A 23958-nucleotide genomic window follows, 5' to 3' on the forward strand; every position below is an offset into this window, starting at 1 on the left:
TATATATATATATATATAGGCTTCTCTCAGTTATCTGTCTACCACGCAGGCTTTGGTTGGCTTGGGGCCACAGTAGAAGACACTTGCTCAAAGTGCTACGCAATGGAACTGAACTCAAAACCAAGTAATTGGGAAACAAACTTCTTAACCACACAGCCATACCGGCACCTAAATGTCTTAACTCTTTAATTGTGAAATTAAGTTTCATGGTTATTCCAGTAATGCTGTTAAAATATCTATGAAAAAATAGAATTGGTATTTTCTGCAAGTCATGTTGTTTCAATAAACTTGACATATCTCAACAGAAATTGCTTTCCAACATGGCATTCCTCAGTAAAAGATAGATTGGTATATATAATTGCTTTCCACAGTTAAGAGTAATGAAATTTTGAATGGATATATCAAAAGTTTTAACTAATCATTTTACACCAAGCAAAACTGATAAAAGGATACAAAGAACTAACTTCAGAACCTGTTATTTCATGTTATAAATACGGCCAAATATTGACCAATTAATTAGGATTCCATTTTTTAATTTTCTTTTCTTGTTTTTTAACCAATTTAAATAAAGAATTTCAACATTGTTTTATTTTCTTTTTCAGCCGGCAGAAGATTTTAATCCATTCCAGCCTCGTTACAATTAACTCTGTGATTTCCCAGAACCAAAAAAAAAATTCACTATGAATGCAAAATTGTTTTCCTGTTAAACTGGAAACTACTCCCCAAAATAGTACTTTTTACACGGATCTCAATAATAGATCTATGGATTTTTCTCTCTTGTTGATTAAATAACTTTCCAAAAATAATTTTACAAGGCAAGAAACAAAAATGACATATGTAAAGTTATTGTGCAACAATAAATTATTTATACTGAAAAAAAATTGTTATTAAATAATATTTTTTTCCATGGCTTATTTTTCTGCACATTTTTTTACATTACATTTGATTTTTTTCATCTTTTTTCTTAATGCTCCACCCACCTTGTTTTTTTTTTTTTATATATGTATTATCATCTGTTGTTTCCTCCTTTATGATCCACTTCTATTTTCACTATTCACATAATTCAGTTCTGTTGTCACCTCTATCATTTGTCTATCTCTCCTTTCACACTTTTGCAAACCTGGCTATGGATACATCTGGCCATCCTTGATTCTCTGTCCACCTTCTTATTCCTTGAAGGTATGCTCAGAAACCACAACACCAAGATGGTGGCCTTTGATCAAAGGTCTGTTTGGTGATGAAGGTCCAACTAAGACGAAATAACAACAACAACATTAGATTTGTAGAAAAAATATTTTTAATCATCACTAAATGTTATTTTTTTACCTTGAAATGCAGTTACACCTGATATTTCTAGTTTTCTTTTACGACTGGCTTCCCAAGAAGGGTGTAACTTTTTACTGGAAACACCTGCAAGTAATTTTACGAAAACAGAAATTAATCTTTTCTTGATTGTAAGTTATTGCAGAATTGTAGACAACACATAGTTGGTGCAGGCATGGCTGTGTGGTGAGAAGTTTGCTTCCCAATCACATGGTTCTGAGTTAAGTCCCACTGTGTGGCACCTTGAGCAAGCATCTTCTATTATAGCCTTAGGCCTACCAGAGCTTTGTGAGTGGATATGGGAGATGGAAACTGAAAGAAGGCCATCATGTGTGTGTATATATATATATATATATATATATATATATATAGTTTGTATTTGGTTTGCAAGATTCTTGATTTGAATTCGTGTAGTGGAGTAACTAACCCAATAACAGCAAAGGACTGAACCAGTGCATATTTATTATTATTACTGGCATAATGCCCCTCCCAAGGTTCAATAGTATGTATGCGACGTGCAACCAAGAGAATACCCTCCATCAGGCATTTGCCATATTCTGAACACCTTACTTCCCTGGGTATGGATACATTGAAACTCCGACGTCTGGCGGCTGACTTGGCAGACGCCCATAAAATTATTAACCATCTTACTTGACACAGCAGCCGTGGGCTGGAAGAGGCCTCATGGCAGGCCCTTTACCAGATGGCTGGACATGATTAAGGAAGATCTACAAAGACTCCATGTCTTCTTGGAGGATGCAGAGGGGCTGGCACAGAACACCAGCAACAGAGAGCCCTGGTGGATTTGGCTGGCTCTATGCATCATGATATCTCTGAGACCACTAAACCCAGGATGACTCCAGCCCCATCAAGCAAGAGCATGAAGTGAAGCGAAGCGAGATACACATGCATTTATATACGATGGGCTTCTTTCAGTTTCCTTCTGCCAAAACCACCCACAAAGCTTTCGTCAACCAAAGGCAACAGCAGAAGACAACAGCCTGAGATGCTTCACGATGGGAATGAACACACAACCACTTTGTGGGGAAATGGACTTTTTAACTAAACATCCATACCTGTGCTTATAAACAAACAAACATAGAAAATCAAAGCAACTTGATTGGCTTCTCTCAGATTTCCTTCGCCGTGAAAGGAAACATCTCAAAGAGTGAAGCAGTGAATGAAAGATACAACAATGTCAGGTAAAAGTTCAAATCAAGGTGAGGAAGTAAAAACAAAAAATTACCTTTGTTGCTTATTGTATTTGAGTTTCCTTTCTCAAATGACTTTCTTTCATGAAAATCTCTTTTGTTAGTAAAAGTATCATTGTTCATCTTGTTATCATTTCTTCCAAGCTGTCTATTTCCGAAGTCTTCTCTTCCCCCTCGACCCCTTCCATTACCTGCGTCTTCTCTTCCCCCTCGACCCCTTCTGTATCCTGAGTCTCCTTCTCTTCCTCCTCCTCGACCCCTTCTTCCTTGGTTAAATCCTTCTTGATTATGTCTACCGTCTCTCCCTTGGCCTCGGCTATATCCTGCACCTCTCCCTCTGTACCTTGCATTGTCTTGGTCTCCGTATGACGATGTTCCTCGCCCACCTCCGCCTCTTTTTCCATACTCAGAATAACTTGGTCGACCAAACGCTGAGCCATAACCACTCCTGCCACGCCTGCCACCGAATCTGAAAGTAAAACACATTTGATATTATAAATACATGCATATATTCTTTTACTTGTTTCAGTCATTAAGACTGCGGCCATGCTGGGGCACTCCTTTGAAGAAGTTTAGTCGAATGAATCAACCCCAGTGCTTTTATTCTGTCATTCTCTTTGGCTGAACTGCTAACTTATGGAAATGTAAAAACACCAACACCAGTGGGGGACAAACAGACACACACATATATGATAGGTTTCTCTCAGTTTCCATCTACCAAATCCACCCACAAGGCTTTGGTCAGCCCAAGGCTATAGTAGAAGACACTTGCTCAAGTGACTGAACCCAGAACCATGTGGTTGGGAAGCAAGTTTCTTGCCACACAGCCACACCTTTGCCTATATAATATACAGTATATACACTATATATATCATCATCATCATCATCGTTTAACGTCCGCTTTCCATGCTAGCATGGGTTGGACGATTTGACTGAAGACTGGTGGACCAGGAGGCGACACCAGGCTCCAATCTGATTTGGCAGAGTTTCTACAGCTGGATGCCCTTCCTAACGCCAACCACTCCGCGAGTGTAGTGGGTGCTTTTACGTGCCACCGGCACGAGGGCCAGTCAGGCGATACTGGTGTGTATATATATATATATATATATATACACACACACACACACACAATCAGCACAGCATCATCATCATCATCTCTTAACATCTACTTTTCTATGCTTGCATGGGTCAGACAAAATTTGCTGAGGTAGACTTTTCTGTGACCAAATGTTCTTCTTGTCACCAACCTTCACTGTGTTTAACCGTTATTTATTAAACCCACTGATTACATTTTAAATTATAACATTTAAATACAAAGAAACAGAAAAAGAAAAGGAGAAAAAAAAAGAGGGATTTAACCCTTTAGCATTCAGATTATTCTGTTAAATGGAATCCTTATTTATTCACATTATTTTGAATTGCTCATGGATTTACCTTGTAACTTTCAGATTGCTCTGGTGCGACTGTTTGTGTTTAGAATGACATTGTAGGGTAAGTATGATATGCCAGATCTGGCCAGTTTGAACATAAAACAGGAAGAATATTTGGTCCAGATATAGCTGGTTTAGTCCAAGCCAGTGAGAAAGAGAGCCTCTCTATAGTCATTCAATGTTAAATACAGTAGACGAATCTCTCTCCAATGACATCCATTTTAAAAAGATGAAAAAGATGGCCAGTCACATTGGATAAAGTAGGCCTTGAAGCACTAACAGAAATCATAGTTGTGGATGCTTTGAGACTAAACAAATAGAAAACCAACAAAATATTTCTTTGCTGAGGGATGCAGCCATACCGGCCTTGTTTAAAATGTAATATTCTACTCATTGGCTTTACTGGCAACAAAAAGGAATGTCTCAAAATAGAAGATGTATCAGATGACAATTTCAAAGCTGCTCCTATACAAGTCAAATATTCTACTAACATGTTACTAACGAAATAAATGTATATTTACCGTATTCCTTCTGTTGTTGAATCTATTGGGTCAGAGAGAGTCAGAAACATAGAATGGTTAGCAAATACTGGAGTGTCATTGTCTTCATCTTGGAAATTTCTCGAAGAGTCTTCAGAGAAATCAGTTACATGTGATTCTGTGGCAAAAAGATCACGTTCTATCGTTTGATTGCCATCTGAAGAATTTGTCCCCAACAAATCATTGCTGACAGAATTTTGGCTGCCAAAAATATCATCGTTCCCAAAATCATCCAGATTAATTCTTTTTACAACCATTTGTTTTTTGTTTTTGTTTGTTGCGGCATCTTTTACATTTCCATTATTTGTGCTTTCTTTACATTGTTTGTTTTTTGATTTTACATCCAGTTTCGCTTTTTGCTTTGGTTTTACACTTGTCACCTGTGTATCTTTAGATTTTAATTCATTTTCCTCTTTACATTTCGATTTAACACCTGTCACCTGTTTGTCTTTCGATTTCACACCTGCTTCTTTAACTTTTTTGATCTCTTTCACATTCGATTCAGATGGTATGTTTTCTTTAGGCTGCTTTGAAGAATCCTCGTTGCATTCTTGCATCAAAGTCTTACCCCCTGAGGCGACCTCCTCTTCCTCTTCCCCATCCTCCCCATCACCGTCACTTGCCATTTCATTAGCTTTTTCATCAAGGAAGTTGGATATCAAAGCTTTCTTTGCCCGAATATTTACTTTCTTTTCTGCTTTACTTTTAGTGTTTTTGTTCTTCTTAATCTGACGACCAGTACTTTGTGTCTGAAGGAAAGCAGCTAAAGACTTCCAATCCGGATGGTTTTCCCGGAATTCGGCTACAGACTTCTGGAGCTGGGATTCATTTGCGAAGCGTGCCAATGTTCGGCTCTCAATAGTCTGAAATCCCTGTCAATCCAAAAAAAAGAATATCATTTGTCTTAAGAAACTACATCATAAGAACTACAACTAACATTATCATTACTTGACATCCACTCTTCAATGCTAGCATGTGTCAGATGGAATTTGTTGAGGCAGATTTTCTATGGCTAGATACCTTTCTGTTGCCAACCTTCACCTATTTCCAAGCAAGATAATATTTCCTTTTTGTCAGACATGTTTCTGAGGAAGATAGGAAATGAACACCATGGCTTGTGTGATGGTGAGGTACAATTATAACTATTGCACAATATCAAGACAAGGAGAAACAAACACAAACACACACACACAATGGCCTTCTGTCAGTTTTCATCTACCAAATACTCTCACAAGGCTTTGATTGACCTGAGGCTATAGTAGAAGGTACTTGCTCAAGCTGCTACACAGTGTTTTTAAGCATACCATGTCCATAAGAGATGTTACCTCCAGACATATACAACAGTAAATTTGCTTTCAATGATGTGTAAAGACCTTCTTCAGTCATGAATGACCATGGGATTGCACCTAGAAAGTTATCCTCCGAGGCTCAAGTCTGGACAAGGTTGTTTATGGAAGACCAGCAGTCGCCCATGCATACCGGTCTCCCCTCTCCACGCTACCGATGTTATCCAAGGGAAATGCAAAGGCTGATACAGTTTGACACCAGTGATGTCACAACTCATTTCTACAGATGAGTGAACTGAAGTAATGTGAAATAAAGTGTCTTGCTCAAGAATACAACACACAACCCTGTCCGGGAAGTGAACTCACTACCTCATGATTGTGGGGGCCTGACGCTTTAACCACTGAGCCATGGTCCTTCACTTCAATGATATATTTACATTAAATATAATAATAGATGGCTATTTTTATAAATATATAAATATATATACATATACGGAAGACATAATAAACACTTTTAAATCTAAAAGCTAATGTTTAGTAATTTTAGCTAAAGTAAAAAATGTAAGCAGATGGAAAAGAAAAAGAGATGCCATACCTTTGCACTAAGCTGAGCAAATGTCAATGTGTTACCCAACACAAACCTAGAAATTGTATCAGGTTTTAATTTCTGAAAAATAAAACAAAATTCAAAGTAAGTCGCTGATGAGCCTTCAGAAACAACAAACATTTAAACATTTTCCTGCTTAAAATGGGAGTTTAACCTTGGAAAGCCCACAACAGTCTATTTTTCAGAGCTCATGGTTCTCTTCTCAAAGTAGTGTTTTGTGGCAGGTTATTCTTCCTGACATCAAACTGTTTTAATTGCGTCATGCAATATGCAGGGATACTCCAGCTGAGGCAGCCACAGCATCATCATCATCACCATCATTGCATGGGTCAGATGGAATTTGCTGAAGCAGTCTTTTCTGAGAGTGGGGGCTGCCTTCTTAGCAGCAACCCTCACCTGTCTCCATGCAAGGTAGTATTTCTCCATGGCCAGGCCTGTTTCTAGTTCACCAGGACTAGAAACAAACAACATTGCTTATATGGCAGTGATTCTAATTTTTAGTCATCACACGATGTCTTGACAAGGGTACACATACACACACACATTGTGCAGGTTGTTCAGCAAGAAAGTGTAGAATCATCTTTCTCAGATCAGAGAAACTACCAAGAAGTAGAAGAATTGTGCAAATGCCTTCCATTTACTACTTCACAGGGTCAACTCGTTTCCCACCTGCATTCTATACTGGGTCTCTCAGAACAGCTAACATGTGGCAGTTGGGTAGATGGAAAAAAAAAAGGGTGACATTTGGCCAAGATAATGGGTTTGTTTCAGACCCACACAAATGTAAAAGGAAATTAACAAACAGCAATACATCAAGCATGCTTATAATTACCTTCAAGGCAGCTATTTCTTTTACCAATGTCTCAGAGTTCTTTTTGTTTTTCTCTGTGTTTTCTGCCTTTTCATTGCTGTAATGAATCAATGTTTGGAATAGAGATAGCCGAAGTAAACTTATAGATACACAGTGTCAGAATGAATTACCGACAGGAATTAAATTTTAAAATAAGTCTTAAACACTTAACATGAGATGTATTATGAATAGTTGGAAGAAAAGATAACTTAATATAGAAACATTAGGAAATAATCCCAATCCTGTTATAAATTTGGGTGATGTTTCTCTGTCTGTTACGTTTTTATGTTTAACTCCTCCGAGGCCATAGGTGCAAGGACAATGAAACTCAAACCAATAACTCTCCTATCTAGTAATTCCCAGGGAATGCCCTAAGGGGGTCTATTTTTTAAGGGCTGCCCAATTGGGGCCCTACTAATCTCCCTTATTTTTACTGCATTTTAAACTAAATACATGGCATTAGCGACCAAACCGGAGCGATGACAATAAATTTCACACCATGAACTCCCAGGGAGTATCATAAGGAGGTTCAATTTCTGAAGGGCTGCTTAAATGAAGCCCCACTGACCCCCACTCTATTTTTACTGCATTTACCTCGCTCCTACACTTGGTTGCCTTGGGGCTTTTGCAAGGTACATTACAGTGGGACTGAACCTAAGACCATATGGTTAGGGAGCAAGCTTCTCAACCACACAGCCACTCCTGTGCCTTTATATTTTTACTACATTTGTTCATTACTCTCATTATTTAGAAAACCAAAAGAACAAAAATTAAAATGTTAAAAGAAGGAATTTGATAATGCTGTTGTCAAACGAAACAAAACGTACGTTGTATTTTTTAACTGCTTCAACTGTCGAATCAATTTGGCCAAAACGTGTGATTTAGATTTCTTAGTCGTCTGTCGCAGTGTAACAATCTGTAAGAACAAAATGAGATGAAGATTAGTAAGAGATATAAACAAGTTTTATTCTTTGTTGTTCTGAGTTCACAACTGGCCAGAACCAACTCTGCCATTCATGCCTCAAGGGTCAATAAAATAAAGATTTATCATCATCATCATCATCATCGTTTAACGTCAATTTTCCATGCTGGCATGAGTTGGATGGTTTGACATGGAGCTGTCCAGACTCCAGCTGTCTGCTGAGGCATGGTTTCTACGACTGGATGCCCTTCCTAAAGCCAACCACTTAACAATGTGCTACATGCTTTTTACGTGCCACTAACATGGGTGCATTTATGCAGTACTGGCACAGGTGCTTTTTTAAGTGGCACCAGCAGGATTCTTTCTTTCATTTTTAACTCTTTCAATGCTCAGAATTTTATTACTGTTAACAGCAGAAGCAGTTTTACCCAATGGCTTAAAAAAAAAACAAAACAAGGGAAGACTTTCTCGTATGCTGTAAGAAAAGACATCCCCAGTGATATTTTCTACATAAAACAATTTTTCAGGTTTTCTAAATTTTTTCACATATTTAATCAAATGTTTTTACAGAGAAAGAATCAAATACTTTTAGAGGCGGAAATGAAAACCATACCTAGGAGATACTGATAAAGTATTGCAGAAGCAGAAAATATCAATTCTAATTTTTGGTGGATAATTAACATTATTACAGGAATGACCATGAAATTTAATTATACAGTCAAAGGGTTAATAACTTTGTTAAAGGATCTACAGCCCTTGACAGCTGCAGATCCTCCCACAAGATAAATCTGACTGACGTTCAGCTGGAACATCTCTGGTCAAGGCCTGCCAGAAAAGATGCGAGCAATAAGAGAAGTTAGAAAATAATAATTCAGGAGACAAAAGGGTGAAAAAAACAAAAAAATGCAGAAGCTTAGAAGAGAGACATAAAAAGCGTAATGGGAGGGGGAGAAATGGGTGGGTGGAGAGTTGGGACTGGAAAGAGTGAAGATATAAAACTAATTCAGCTAAATCAGAGGACAAAAAGGCCACGCAAAGAGACAGTGCCTGTGAGCCAGTGGCTGGAGTGTGTTAGTGATAGAGTCTTTGCCAATTAGTTGAATAGCTTTCTTTTGGATTCAGTTTATGATGTTTGTGTTGCTAGCAGAAACATTTCCAAATGCGCGCAGACGTGGGCGTGTGGTAAGAAGCTTGCTTCCCAACTACATGATTCCGGGTTCAGTCCCACTGCATGGCACCTTGAGCAAGTGTCTTCTACTATAGCCTTCTACAGGCTGCAGTTTGCTTAAGACTGATTTAGGACATGTGATAGAGCATTGACCTTCTTGGGACATCCAGACCAATTGATTGGCCCAAGTGGGACAAGCTGAAAGGACTTTGTAAATGGTTGGTTTTGAAGTGTGATAGCTAATCAGAGATCATCTTTCAGTAGATGTATCTCGATAGAAAAAAACATTTTGGTCTGTTTGGTTACACATACCAAAACACCGTGTCTCAAAAGACTTAACCTCTAATTCAAAAGCAAAGAGTAAGTTCTATCGACCCTGGACAATTCCACTGTCTTCAGAATTGAGGAGATATTTACTCAGGTTAGCCCACGCTTTTGCAATTAAATTTCAGTGTGGCAGGTGAAACGATTCACATTCTGTCGACAAGACAATTCACGTAGATCCGGAACTGAGGAGTTCGTCATATTGACACCTCATTTTCCCCGTATACGTTAGCTCCTAATTCTAAGAGCAATGAAGATGTGAACTCATCCGCGCTAATATGTCACGGATGTTCATAATAGGTAGAGCGGCCAGCCAGAAAACTTAGCATCCGCAGTAAGCAAGGAACACCAGGATCATAAATTCACAGCAAACTGTCCCATTCTCTCTGCGTCCATTTACTTTTCAATTACCAAACCAAGCCCCCTCCACGGTTGTACAGATTCATCCCTTTCCCTGTTGAAGTCAGGTCCACGTTGTAAAGAGGAGGGGATTGGCTACCAGAGAGAAACGAACAGAGGAAAGGAAACGGAGGAGAGATAACGAAGAGCATTTGAAACAGGAAGAGTCCCCGAATTAATATACTGGATAAAATACTATGATTTTATAGTGGATCACAACGCTACAAATCACTGGACTATGAATAAAATTCTACTAATTACATTCTGGATTATATTTATTATATCATATACATACAGTACTTTTATACTTTGATTATAGTTTTCCAAAGTAATCAATGAATAACACGTGCAAACGAGCAACGACAACATACCTTATTATTCAAAGCCACTTTGTCCAAAGATGACTCTTCTCCAAACTGTTTGCTTTCATCTTTTGTAGTGTTCTCTTTCCGGGAAGCTATATTTTTAGCTTTTATAGCATGTTCAGCAGTCATTTCGAGAGACTTTAATTAAAACTTACATTCATTAAATTCAAACACGCTGACACACAGCCATATTAGTTTCATATACGAAACTAAGAATATGCCGAAATATAAATTTATCCTAGTTATTCATAAAAAGTACATCTCATAACCCGTTTGCTATTTTAGCAATAAGTTCTACTTGTTTAATCGAAATATCATTCAAAGGGAAAACAGTATATCAATACCATTTCAATTAATTGTATAATTTTCGTATCATTGCTGAAATGATATATGGTTACATAGAATTGTCTCCCTTGTTTTTAATTAATTTAGTTTTGTTTCAGAATAAAGTTTGATAACTCTGTGCGTGACTAAATGATTTTTTCTTAGTCTTAACTCGATAAGTTGAAAGGTATCGATTTTCTCCACTTCCGTACGAAATAATCTAATTTATTAAAAGTAACTTCAAGCTACTTATCAACCACATGGGTCTGGGTTCAGTCCCATTGCGTAGCACCTTGGGCAAGTGTCTTCTACTATAGTCTCGGGCCGACCAAAGCCTTGTGAGTGGATTTGGTAGACGTATATATATATGTGTGTGTGTGTTTGTGTGTCTGTGTTTGTCCCCCCAACTTCGCTTGACAACCGATGCTGGTGTGTTTACGTCCCCGTAACCTAGCGGTTTGACAAAAAGAGAACCGATAGAATAAGTACTAGGCTTACAAAGAATAAGTCCTGGGGTCGATTTTCTCGACTAAATGCGGTGCCCCAGCATGGCCGCAATCAAATGACTGAAACAAGTAAAAGAGTAAATCTCATTGGAAATTAAAAAGAAAGTTGACGACAAATTAAAATAGGTCCTCGACAGGTGCGAGAAATCTATCAAAAAAATCTCTATAAAAAGTAAAATTGTATACTGTGCACTTTGTTGTGTCTTGTTATGCGCATGATACCCCGGTACATGGGAAAATTGTTTTGCTTGAAACGAGTGCGCGGTGGCTAAAATAAAGTTTTGGGATCACTGACGAAGTTATGACAGTTAGTGAAAAACGGAAAAGAGTTATCTCCCTTGGTGCACGTCAGAGACATTTTGTTGCTTCAAAATGGCGGCTATATCAGAGTCTGACATTCTTGAGAAACGGATTGGAATATTGGAGAATCTGGTCTTTGGATTGTCTGATAAGGACACTGAATATCCAAAGGTAAGTTGTATTTGGAAAGGGAGGATTCGTTCATTTTTAACTGTGTAAAACCCTAATGTCGAAAAATTTATTACAAAAATATGATGTTTGGATTGTGATGATAGACGAAATCAAAAATATTGTCAGTGAATTAATTTTAGGTGAATATAAGAAGAAATAATAAAAGTAAAGCAACCGCAAGAAACGGTATTCTTTGTTTATTAGTCTAGGATATTCTGACGCGAATAACATATTTCATAAATGACTCACTGCGGAAGACCGAAGTCTCGTGTAACAGCTGCGAAGAAGACAGAAGAACTGAATTAAATGTATAACTTTCTACGAGGTATACACCAGGATAACCCATGTCATTAATTCTACATTTCTTGCAGCCCTTCAGATTAATTCACAATTCAGTGATGTATTAGATTCTACATACCTAAAACTAAAGATCCCCAGAAAGTTGACTGAGAAGGGAGATAGAATTAATCGGTAGCGATCATTGACTATAACGTACCCTCTTTGACAATTTTTTTTTTGACTATTATATATCTTTCTAGTGATTTGTTTTTCACTATAACATACCATTCCTGTTGATCTTTGATCGTAGTGTGCCTCTTTTACTTTGTCAAACTGTAGCTAGTGTCAGTGTACCCGTGAAAGACTTTTCTTCTACCTTTTGACGCTGATACACCCAACTTCTTTGTCGTATGGAACATTGTGGGTTGCAATTAAGAATTGTTATTTTTTGTATTAAGATGAAAAGGTCTAATTATATTAATCTTTCGGAGAAAGTATATGAGAAGTGAAAGCATTGTTCGGCAATTTATCGGAATAAATACCAGGTTACTTCTATTTATTTTTGAAAATATTCTTTGGATTTTCGTTTTAATCATCAGAATGTAAATAGAGTGTAAATAGTGGCATATTTTGGTGCTAAACTGATCACAACAACATTTGTGTACACAAACTGGAGTCTGTTTCATTTGATCCACTTTTAATCTTCAAAAACATTTTTAATTATCTTTCAACACTAATCGTTAATGTGAGAGCACCTCTGGTCTACTCGTCTTTCCACTTGGTGTAATCTTTGTTGCGAACCCTCTCAACCTTTCCCCACTCTAATCCCTATGACCAGTTTTTTTAATACCCAGAACGTTGGCTCTCTGGAACATATTCTGCAGAATGGAACATAAACGGTATCAGATTCACTGGATTTGAAGGGCCTGCAAATAATTGTACATTCATTAGGAATTCAGATCATCACTTATAATCATATTCTGTTGGTGGGTCTCTCTCTCTCTCTCTCTCTCTCTCTCTCTCTCTCTCTCTCTCTCTCTCTCTCTCTCTCTCTCTCTCTCTCTCCCTCCCTCCCTCTCTCTCTCTCTCAATTTGCTTTTGGTTGACTTCAAATGATGCTTAGTTGAAGTTAAGTGCTGTAAGATTCCCAAATAGAGATTTTATAATTCCACTTTGAATTTCAGATCCTAACTCTGTAATATGTGGGTAGTCTTTCTATAGGTACAAATACTTGCATCTTCTGGTTGATGAAACCAATCTTCTCAAGCCTGAGCTAATTGTATCTGCCACAGTTTACCTTTACTAACATTACTGAAGCATTAATTCATCCATTGGTTCAGCATGTTTGCATGACATGCTCATATTAATGCAGTTGTCTTTCATATATATATCAGATTGGAGCCTGGTGTAGCCATCTGGTTCACCAGTCCTCAGTCAAATCGTCCAATCCATGCCAGCATGGAAAGCCGACGTTAAACGATGATGATGATAGAATATTAGTTGCTCCCATAATTGCCCCTAAATCCTATTTTTTAGATGGTTAGATGTTTTTAGTGGTTAGAGTATTAGGCTCACGGTCATTAGTTTGTGAGTTCCGTTCTTGGAATTGGTGGTATGTTGTGTCCTATATCACCTTCCCACTGCTCCTGGTCTGCTTCCATAATGTTCCTTGTGCTACCATTTCCATCTGCACATTATTGCATGCCAGTTCAGCTGAGCACTGTTAAATCACCACCTTGTATTTAACATGCATAATTCATTATTGCAATTTCTTGTATTAAATCACTGGATTCTTACAATAAGGTTTTCAAGTTTAACCCATTTAATACCAACCCACTTAAGACTGACCTTAGAGACATGATGCAAACTTCATGTTTTAAAGAGATGCATCTTCCAGGCATACCAGCAAATGGGTTTTTTTTAACACTATTTGCATATAGTCATTGACTAGCGATTCAGTTCACTTCCAATTCAGTTCAGGTATGGGATGTTGATAAGACACAAAAGTGGCAAAACATTAATGTGCATCACTTCTGAATTGGATTTGGGGCGAGTTGTTTCACCTGTCTATGACTTTCAGATGTTTTAACACTTGAGACTTTGATGGAGTCATCTCTACAGTGCTAAATTGCAGCGTACTAGTGAACAAGTAAATCACATATATTGAGTATGTGTTCGATAATACACACACACACACACACGCGCTTTCATTTTCTTGTCTTGAAGTTAGATTTTTAAAAAAGGTTCTTGAAAACTATTATTTACCTTGTATTATTAACTCTTTTGATGCCAACCCACCTGAGACCCTCCCTGGTTCTATTATAAAAACTTCCTGTTTTAAAGGACCTAAATTTAAACTTTCCATCAGAATTTCTCGTGCCAAATTATGTTCCAAACACCAGCTTAATAATGGCCGAGTTGTTCTAACTCCTATCTGCAAGTGTGAGCTCTGTGAGTCAGAGTGGTTGTTCCAACACATCTCTGTCACCATCCTCCAGAGCAATGCCTTTTTCCATTTTGTCTGCTAGGACCATGAGGTGCTCTGAATTTTCAAAATAATAATAATAATGCAATACCATGCTCTATGTGCCGGTCCAGTACCAGGCAGTGGCTTGTGATCCTAACTGATTGGAAATGTTATCATGTGCATTATTTTGTCTTGGTATAAGAGATGGGCAACAGCAAATATTCTGCTCACTACCCAATATTGAATAATATTCAATATTTGTCAGTTGCTTGACCTTAACCAGTTGAGCATGTCCTTTGGTGGCTGACAATATGTGTATCTCTGATCACAAGCAGAAGTAGTGGGGGAGCATCATAGCCATGTGTTGAGAGAAATACTTTGGGGTTTGGATAATTCACCTTTGGAAACATGGGTGTTTCATTCAACATCCTTAAATAACTCTTATTCAGTGACCTTTTGAACGGGATGGGCTACTCGACCATAAGAAAATTCTAACTGAGCCCCACCTGCAAGGTCATTCACTGTTTATCTTGATATGAGATCACCATGTCACACATGTATGGTTGTGATGCATGTACCTGGTGTACTCTTATCAGATGGGTAGTCACGATGGGTATACTGGGCTTTGTATATTTTACCCCAGTGTCTCTTTGATGGCATATACTGCTCTCTCACTCAGTAATAATAACGCAGGCACTTTTCTTTGCTCAGTTTGAATATTGTTCAATATTATTTTCTTAACTTCTTTATTATTTTCAACATTAATTGAAGCAAAAACATTAGATTTCGACAGAAATAGGGTAACAAAATTATTGTTGTTGAAATATTGTTGATAGCAAATTATGAAGAAATGTACAGAATTGTCAAGAATATTTTTTCCCAATCAGTCCAAGATAATTTAAAAACAATTAGGGATAACTTTATTATGTAAAACTATAGTCTTCACAATAATAATTCTTATACTTGTTTCAGTAATATAATTATGTGTAATTTACTTTTCCGCTTCAATCAGACGATTGATTATTATTTTTGCTTCATAATTATATTTATTTACTTTTGTTTGTTCAGAATGTTCAGAAAATAATCTTGCATAATTTTCTCATTGAAATTTGTTCCATGTGTTGTGTCTGGTGTTAAAGAATAGTTCTTAATTGTTACCATCTTTCAGTTTGCTCAACCAGAAACTTCTCCCGTATTTGTAAGTACTTTGGCCAAAAAATAAATAAAAATAAGTGCTTAATTTGCTAAATTATGAAACACTGGTCTGCCTTTAATTTATTTTTAAAATACAAAAAACAAAAAACAAAAAGAAATTATATTCTCTGTCTTTATTTTTGTTGTTGCTGCTGTTGTATTTTAGCCATTTTACATTCTGACTGCAGAGCTTCACTGTCATAAGTTTCATTGGCAAAATTCTTCTTCATTCCCAGGAAATCTTTTTCAGAAAATTGAAATATCAATTTAGTATTCCTGCATTTGCAAATGAGAGTAAATTAGTTGATTTTTATTTTTGTATCTGGTTTGCAAGTTTCTTAATGTAAACTCGTGTTGAAACAGGGTTTTTTTTTGTATCTTGGGAGGATCATTATGCCAATAATAAACACACACACACACTGGTTCCATTTCACTTCTTTCAAGCGTCTCCTCCCTATTGAGGATTACACATTGTTAAAGAGTGTTTTTTTTTTTTGTTAAACCTGTTTACACGCAATACCTTCAAAACAACATGCACACACACATACACACACACACATATTCAGTGTTTTATCCTCTGACGTCCATAATGTTTTTTCTTGATATAAACCTTTTGTGGTCAATACAGAAATCATTATCAAGGTGGTGATCTGACAGACTCGTTAGCATGCCAGGCAAAATGCTTAACGGTATTTTGTCTGTCTTTATGTTCTGAGTTCAAATTACGCTGAAGTCCACTTTGCCTTTCATCCATTCAGGGTCAGTAAAATAAGTACCAGTTGTGCACTGAGATTAATGTAATTGACTTACTCCCTCCCAGGAAATTGCTGACCTTGTGCCAAAATATGAAAGCATTATTATTATTATTAGTATTATTAGGTGGTGAGCTGGCAGAAACGTTAGCACACCAGGCGAAATACTTTGAGGTATTTCATCTGTCTTTACGTTCTGAGTTCAAATTCTGCTGAGGTCGACTTTGCCTTTCATCCTTTTGGGGTCAATAAATTAAGTACCAAGTACCAGCTGCGTACTGAGGTCGATCTAATTGACTGGCCTCCTCCCCGAAAATTTCAAGCCTTGTGCTTAGAGTAGAAACGATTATTATTATTATTATTATTATTATTATTATTATTATTATTATTATTAGTTAACCAATGAACTAATTGGTTGTTTGATTAATCTCTCAGTCAATCAGTCTGCTGAATTCATCGAAGTCCTTTCATTGTCGTTTGCAATTTCACCAATGACATGCTCTCTAATCCAGGACTAGTGAAGGTATGTCGTTGATGAGTTCATGAATGGTAATGAAAGGACTTTAACGAACCTAGCTGACTGATTGATTGACTGAAGGGGTAATCAAATAATCAATTAGTCAATTGATTAAATGTTTAACAAGTTGGCTAATTACAGAACCAGTGTATGTGTTTATTACTGGCATAATGATTTTCCTGAGATGCAACTAAATTAGTGGAGTTTTTAGCAAAAGTTATTTCTTTCAAAAAGACTTTTTTTTTTTTTTACCATAATATTCTTCATCATTGCTTCATATAAATTGCTGCAAAGGCTTGGCTTAAGTCTAACATGAAACAATGTAATGTGTTTAGTGCAAGACTGAAATCACATATCCAATGGGCTTCTTTCAGTTTCTGCCTGCCAAATCCATCTGCAAGGCTTTGGGAGGCCCAGGACTATAGTCTAAGACACTTGCTCAAGGTGTCACACAGTGGGATTGAACCCAGGACCATGTGGTTGGGAAACAAACTTCTGACCACACAACAGATATGATGCTCCAAAAGCTCACTTCAGTCTCACAATAAATAGACAAAATACAGGGTACGTACTTCAACTGATATTTGTAGTTGTTACTGTTAGTTTTCAAATAACTAATTTCATCAGTTGTATTTAGTAGCTCAACAACATCTTAAAACAATGTTATCAACAGTAAAATATACTGAAAACAATGTATTTGTTATGTGGATTGTTCAGCTGCTCTGCTTTTCTCTTCGGGCTTTCTCTACTTCACAGTCTTGTTACCATTTTATTTATTCTTTCTTTTCTCAAAGACTTAAGTAAGGAGGAGACAAATTTTTAATGTTTTTCGCTCATAACTTTCTCCTGTTACAGTTAGTTTCCTTTGACAAATCAAGTTTCCATTATTTTTATGAATTGAAGTTGCCATAAAACTGCCTTCGGAAAATGACCTTGCTTTGAAAAAAAAATAAAGTTAAAAAATTACAGTTTCTAACCTTTGTGCAAAATATAAGGAAATAATTTAATGAGGAACAATTTGTAGATGCTGAAAAAGGGAATTGGTATACCTTGTAAACTAATTTTCATTATTTAATAGGTTTAATATGTTGAGTATCAACCTCCCTGAGATCACCCTTAAAGTGTTAATGTTTAAAGCAGATCTTAATTAAATTAATGTCATACCATGAATTTGGTTGGTTAACACTGACATAGCATATGTGTGTGTGTGTGTGTGTGTTTATTTAAAAGGCTGATTGTTATGCTCAGTCAGAGAGTGACCATCGGTTTCACACTTACGAAATACTTAGCTGTATAGGTAACTCATCAGACTCAAATGGCCGGAGGAACATTCCCTCTCTCTCACCATTTCCTCACTATATTTCAATATATTTATTCGAGTTTATTTCATTAAATGTTCATACTTATCCTTGGTTCTTGTTGATACTGCTGTGACAAATTTCAAATATAAGCATCAACTGTATTGCAGAAGCTTTGCATTCTTGAAAGATCTTGCTGTGTTGTGAAGTTCTATAACATGAAACTTATTTTCCTGTCAACTTCCATCTTACTTAGAAGTTAATCAACAAAAAAAAAAAAATGTTCCAGGTTACAGAGTTCCATATTTTACTTGAACTGTGGTCATGCTGGTGCACTACCTTGAAGGGTTTAGTCAAACAAATTGAACCCAGTAATTGTTTTTTTAAATCTGGAACTTGATTTATCTGTCCCTTTTGCCAAACTGATAAGTTACAGATGTAAACAAACCAACACCATTATCAAGGAATGAGGGAGAAGGACAAAGACATGCACATGTGTATAGATATGGATGTAGCCATTTTCTGTCTACCTCACCCACAAACCACTGGCCAACCCTGAGACTCTAGCAGAAAAAAGACACTTGTCCAAGGTGCTGCTGCACAGTGAAACTGAACCCGAAACCACTTGGTTGCAAAGCAAACTTCTTAACTACACAACTGACCGTGCCTGCAAGATTTTCACGAAGGCAGTGCTTCTGCAAACACATGTCATGCCACTCGTGCATTGCTTTGAAACTTCATGCATTTTTACCCTGTGTATTTTAATTCATGAGCCACCATATAAAATGTTTTTTGTTGCAAAATGCTTTCATCATTGGCTGACATTAACTTGCTTGTTTCATTTATTTTTCCTTTGGTTTCATTTTTTTGTTGTTTTTTTTTTCAAACCATGCTGTGATGATTTTGTTTTTCCTTGTTTTGACAATGTATAAAAATTAATCTGATTCATGTGTTTCATGATAATTATTATAACAACTCTTCATTGACAGCTTTCTACAGCAAATGTATTGCCTCACTGTTGCTTTTGTTTTCCCTTTTTTTTTTTGTTTCTTAACCCTTAAGCATTTAAACTTGCAATATATGATTAAAATAAATATTATACTGTTTTTATTTTTGGACTAGTTTCAGCCTCTCACATCTGCCCTACAATGTCATTCTAAATTAAACAATTACATCGAAATCTCAAAGCTATGACACAATGCATGACTAATTCAAAATGATGTGAATAAATAGGTATTATAGTTAATAGAGTAATTTGAATGCTAAAGGGTTAATATTTAATCTTGCTGTTTATTTCTATTTTTGCATTTTTGTTTTGTTTGATTTGTTGTTCTTGTTTTTTTGTTTTTTGTTTTTTTTTTTTTCCCCATTCTGTGTTTGTTTGATTATGGCCACTTCTTGCATGTTTGGTATTGAAATAACTCTTGTCTTCCTGCTTCCTTTCCAGGCTAAATCAACCAATGTCAAGGTAACATTTTAACGCACATAGTTGCTTCATCAGTTGTACCTTTTTCTTCTTTTTTTTTTAATCTACTAACACACAGCAAAATATATAATTGCTAAGCTTCCTCTCTCTTTTAATTTTAATAATAGTAATGGTCTACTAATATATATATATATATATATATATATATATATATACATGTCAAATGTGGGATCTTTTTTTCTATTAAGGTTTTTCTTTATGTGGAGTATGTACACAATAATTCCTTTCTCTCTCTGTGTTTATACATACATACATACATACATACAGAGATGTGTATGTGTGTAGATGTATGCATGCGTATGTATATGTGTGTGTATGTATGTATTTATGTAGATATTTACATATATACATATATATATAAACAATATGTGTGCATGTGTGGTTATATATGCACGCACACGTATTAGTTAGTTTTAGACAATGATGTTTTAAATGCTTCATGTTCTAACCTGGAAAAAAAAAAGAAAAAAACAGCTTTTTTTTTTTTTTGCTTATGTATTAGTCTGCAGCAAGTAGAATAGAAGGCAATTGAACTATACATACGGCTCAGTCACAATTCATGGTGGCAATATCAGCTTTTCTGTCTTAATTTTCTTTGATAATAAATACATTTAATAAATACATAAATGTCATTCACACTGCCACCAAATTCAACAGTGCTAGCTCTCTATTAACTGTCCAAAAGCAAGGCTGTCACTCATGAGTGAGTGTGAACATTTTTGGTGAAGCTGATTTGAGGCTGACTTGTTTGACAACTGACATTTTATTGTTTCTCTCTTTCTCTCCCTCCTCCTTTATGTGTATGAGAAGAGGGTAAGTGTTTATGTCACTTGTGCTCAGTTGTCATCATCATCGTCATCATCAGCTCTAAGCTGACATTGGTTGGATGGTTTGACAGGGGCCAGCAAACCAGAGCACTGTGCCAAGCTCTAGTATCTGCTTTGGTATGGTTTCTATACCTGGAGACCCTTCCTAATGCCAACCACTTTATTGAATGTGCTGGGTGCTTTTTTTTTATGGCACCAACACTGGCAAAGTCACTGTCTCTCTCTTTCCCTCTCTGTCACTCTCTTTCATTCTTTTCCTTGTTTCAGTCATTTGACTGTGGCCATACTGGAGCACTACCTTAAAGGGTTTTAGTCGAAAAAAATCGATCCCAGGACTTATTGTTTGTAAGCCTAGTACTTATTCTATTGGTCCCTTTTTCTGAACTGCTAAGTTACAAGGATGTAAGCACAGCATCCTTGCTTATCAAGTGATGATGGTGGGGACAAACACAGACATAGACCAACCCGGCCGTAGCCGGCCGAGAGTACCCATTGTTATTTAAATGTATATTTGAACCCAAATCTCGTTAGTACATTTGTTAAAACACCTGATTTCACTTTGCAAACAGTTGAGTTATTGTCTCCGACATTGTTTGGTGTGATATTTGAACTCAGTGAATTTTGGAAGATTTTTTTTCCACATTTTTTGCGGCATTAATTTTTTTCAACTTTGAAGATGGAGAGGAGTTTCATGCTATCAAGCAGTGATTCCGAATTTGAAGGTTTTTCAACAGGAGATATGGAGATATCAAAGAAAAGAATGAATGAGCTACAAAAGCACGTGGTGAACGATAATGAATCGGATATTTCTGTATCCGAAACTGAAAGCAGCGATGGCGACAGCAAGGATGATTTTACACCAGAATGGAGTAAAGATTTTTGAAATATTTTTATTAACAATTTTTCTGAGGAGACAGGGTCTAGCCATAGTCTTTCTCAGGAAGCGAAACCTTTAGACTTCTTTTTCTTATTTTCTCCAGCATGCTTGTTTGAAATGGTTACTGCAGAAACAAACCGTTACGCAGAATGTAAACAAGCCGGAAAAAAAGATAGCTTGTGGTTTCCTGAAACCGTAGATGAAATACGGGCATTTTTTGCCATAAATATTATTATGGGTATTAGACAGTTACCCAGAATAACAAATTACTGGAGCAATCAGGAACCTTTTGGCGATTAATATGTTTCCAGTATTATGACGCAAGTACAATTCGTGAAGCTGAACCAATATTTACATGTGAGAGACACTAGCAGTACACCCCCACCAGTACGTGGAGAACTTTGAGACAAAAATTATGCAATAGAATTGATTAAGAACCCTTTCTTCAATTATGTTCCAAATATCGCATTTTTTTCATGGCACCAGCACTAGAGGGTTTACCTTGTTCCTGACAAGACAAAGGAGTCCTCTCTCCTATGATGTCACCATTCATCTGACAATGTGTTGGGTACATTAATATTAAGCATAATATTTGAAAGTGCCGCCTGGCTGGCCTTCGTGGGATTTTCGAGCGAGATCGTTGCCAGTGCCCCTGGACTGGCTCTTGTGCGGTTGGCACATAAAATGCACCATTTTGAGCGTGGCCGTTGCCAGTACCGCCTGACTGGCCTTCGTGCGGGTGACACGTAAAAGCACCCACTACACTCTCTGATTGGTTGGCGTTAGGAAGGGCATCCAGCCGTAGAAACTCTGCCAAATCAGATTGGAGCCTGGTGTTGCCATCCGGTTTCACCAGTCCTCAGTCAAATCATCCAACCCATGCTAGCATGGAAAGCGGACGTTAAACGATGATGATGATGATGATAAAATTGAGCAACGATTTTATTGTAAGTATTTATACATGCTATTACTACAGCCAGTATTAATTGTAGCACAGCCAAAATTTTCTGGTTTGATGGAGTGAATAGAGAATTAACAGCTCTTAATCATTTAGACCATACTTGAAGTGGTCAAGAGTTAATCCTTTTGCAAATTGCAAATATCACTGCCCGAGATCAAGTATAGTTACACTGTGCTGTATTCTACTATTTTGCTGATTGGCAGTCTTTATTATCTACCATTCCAAAACAGGATAGTGCAAGCTGTTGCAGGCTGGACCCAATTTTGGCACTCTTGTTACAGAAACCTGGCATCACACCAGCCCATCTGAACTATTAATATGGCCGAAGTATAAGCTTATAGCTGTTGTAAAAATGCCAAGAATATGTTGGCAATAATCTATAATTAAGCTCTGTAATTATAATAGAAGGGTGGAGGCATGGCTGTGTGGTAAGAAAATCACTTTGCAACCACATGGTTTTGAGTTCAGTTCCACTGCATAGCACTTTGGACAAATTGTCTCCTACAATTTCTCCTAAAATTTGACAGTTTGCGTACAAGGAAAAGAAAACACAATATTCCATCCAAAAATATAAGTATTTTTAAAGAAACCCAAAAATATTAGCTGGGAGATAACAGTTCAGTTTATTTAAAGTAACTGCCCTCAGTTTTCATCAGGGCCTCAAGCTGGCTTGGAACTTGATGCATGTGTTTCTCACTGTGTCCCTGAGATCTTCGAACACCTCCTTGATCTTGGCCACCAGTTTCGCCTTGGTGTTGCAGGCAGAGTGGTTGGTGTCTTTCTCAACCACACCTCATGCATAATAACAACCCACAGGATTGCAATCAGGTTAAATTAAGAGGCCAGAAATTGGGGCTGAAGTCATAGAAATTCACTGACCACCACTTCTGAGTCTTTCCAGGGTATAGCAAGGAGCCAAATCCTACTGCCTGACATATGGTCTTCCAGCAGCAACCCTCTCCAGCTGGGGTTTGACCACAGTGTCCAGCAGCAGCCCTCTCCAGCTGGGGTTTGACCACAGTGTCCAGCAGCAACCCTCTCCAGCTGGGGTTTGACCACAGTGTCCAGCAGCAACCCTCTCCAGCTGGGGTTTGACCACAGTGTCCAGCAGCTTCACATAGCCATCGGAACTAAGCTTAAAGCCTTGTTCAAAGGTGTGGGGCAGCATGATGTCACCCTCTCTGGAGACACACCTAACGACCATCACAGTTTAGGGGAACTTGGTTTTCATGATGTCCATGTCATGTGTTCACAGGGCATTGAGCAGCAGTTATGATGTTGGCATTTTGGACACCCAGCATAAATCCTCATTATACAGGTAACTCTTTTCCGAAATTCAGATGGCTTCCAGTCCTCCTTGCCAATTACCTTTTTCTCAACTACATCTTTAATCTTTATGCTCTCCAACGCTGTTGCCTTTCATCAATACATCAAGCTCTTCCTGAAAAAAGAAAAAGTGACATAAAATATTGTCAATTTTAGACCACATATCCTGTATATATCTATAGATAAATATACAAAATCATTTACTCTTTTACTCTTTTACCTGTTTCAGTCATTTGACTGTGGCCATGC

At 37.1% G+C, this 23958-nt stretch overlaps 3 protein-coding genes across 3 annotated transcripts in view; 2 read left to right on the forward strand and 1 right to left on the reverse strand.

Moving 5' to 3' along the window:
• Positions 1–881, forward strand: part of LOC106883609 (mitochondrial outer membrane protein SLC25A46) — a 17227-nt gene extending 16346 nt beyond the window's left edge. Inside the window, exon 11 of the mRNA XM_014934701.2 lies at positions 603–881. Coding sequence (XP_014790187.1) covers positions 603–644 — 42 coding nt within the window. The 3' untranslated portion in view covers positions 645–881. The remainder of the gene's footprint in view (positions 1–602) is intronic.
• Positions 882–1279: 398 nt separating this feature from the next.
• Positions 1280–10782, reverse strand: LOC106883606 (serum response factor-binding protein 1). The gene is made up of 7 exons (XM_014934693.2): positions 10431–10782; positions 8074–8162; positions 7229–7304; positions 6385–6456; positions 4486–5375; positions 2570–3003; positions 1280–1410 (listed from the first exon to the last, which is right to left on the reverse strand). Exons 1-7 carry the CDS (start codon positions 10551–10553, stop codon positions 1298–1300), a joined length of 1797 nt encoding a protein of 598 aa, XP_014790179.1. The 5' UTR covers positions 10554–10782; the 3' UTR covers positions 1280–1297.
• Positions 10783–11584: 802 nt separating this feature from the next.
• The window catches only part of LOC106883605 (dynactin subunit 3), a 40257-nt gene continuing 27883 nt past the window's right edge, over positions 11585–23958 (forward strand). The window contains exons 1-3 of the mRNA XM_052972052.1: positions 11585–11725; positions 15640–15669; positions 19680–19700. Coding sequence (XP_052828012.1) covers positions 11627–11725; positions 15640–15669; positions 19680–19700 — 150 coding nt within the window. The 5' untranslated portion in view covers positions 11585–11626. The remainder of the gene's footprint in view (positions 11726–15639; positions 15670–19679; positions 19701–23958) is intronic.

This window comes from Octopus bimaculoides, chromosome 12 (genome assembly GCF_001194135.2).
Source record: "Octopus bimaculoides isolate UCB-OBI-ISO-001 chromosome 12, ASM119413v2, whole genome shotgun sequence".
In the NCBI taxonomy this organism is placed as follows: Eukaryota; Metazoa; Mollusca; class Cephalopoda; order Octopoda; family Octopodidae; genus Octopus; species Octopus bimaculoides.

Coding starts and splice junctions, on each gene's coding strand:
- LOC106883606 (XM_014934693.2), bottom strand. CDS start 10,553: ATGACTGCTGAACATGCTATAAAAGCTAAAAATATAGCTTCCCGGAAA. Junction 6,457..7,228: donor AAGAAATAGCTGCCTTGAAG/GTAATTATAAGC, acceptor TTTATTTTTCAG/AAATTAAAACCTGATACAAT. Junction 1,411..2,569: donor AAATACAATAAGCAACAAAG/GTAATTTTTTGT, acceptor AATTACTTGCAG/GTGTTTCCAGTAAAAAGTTA.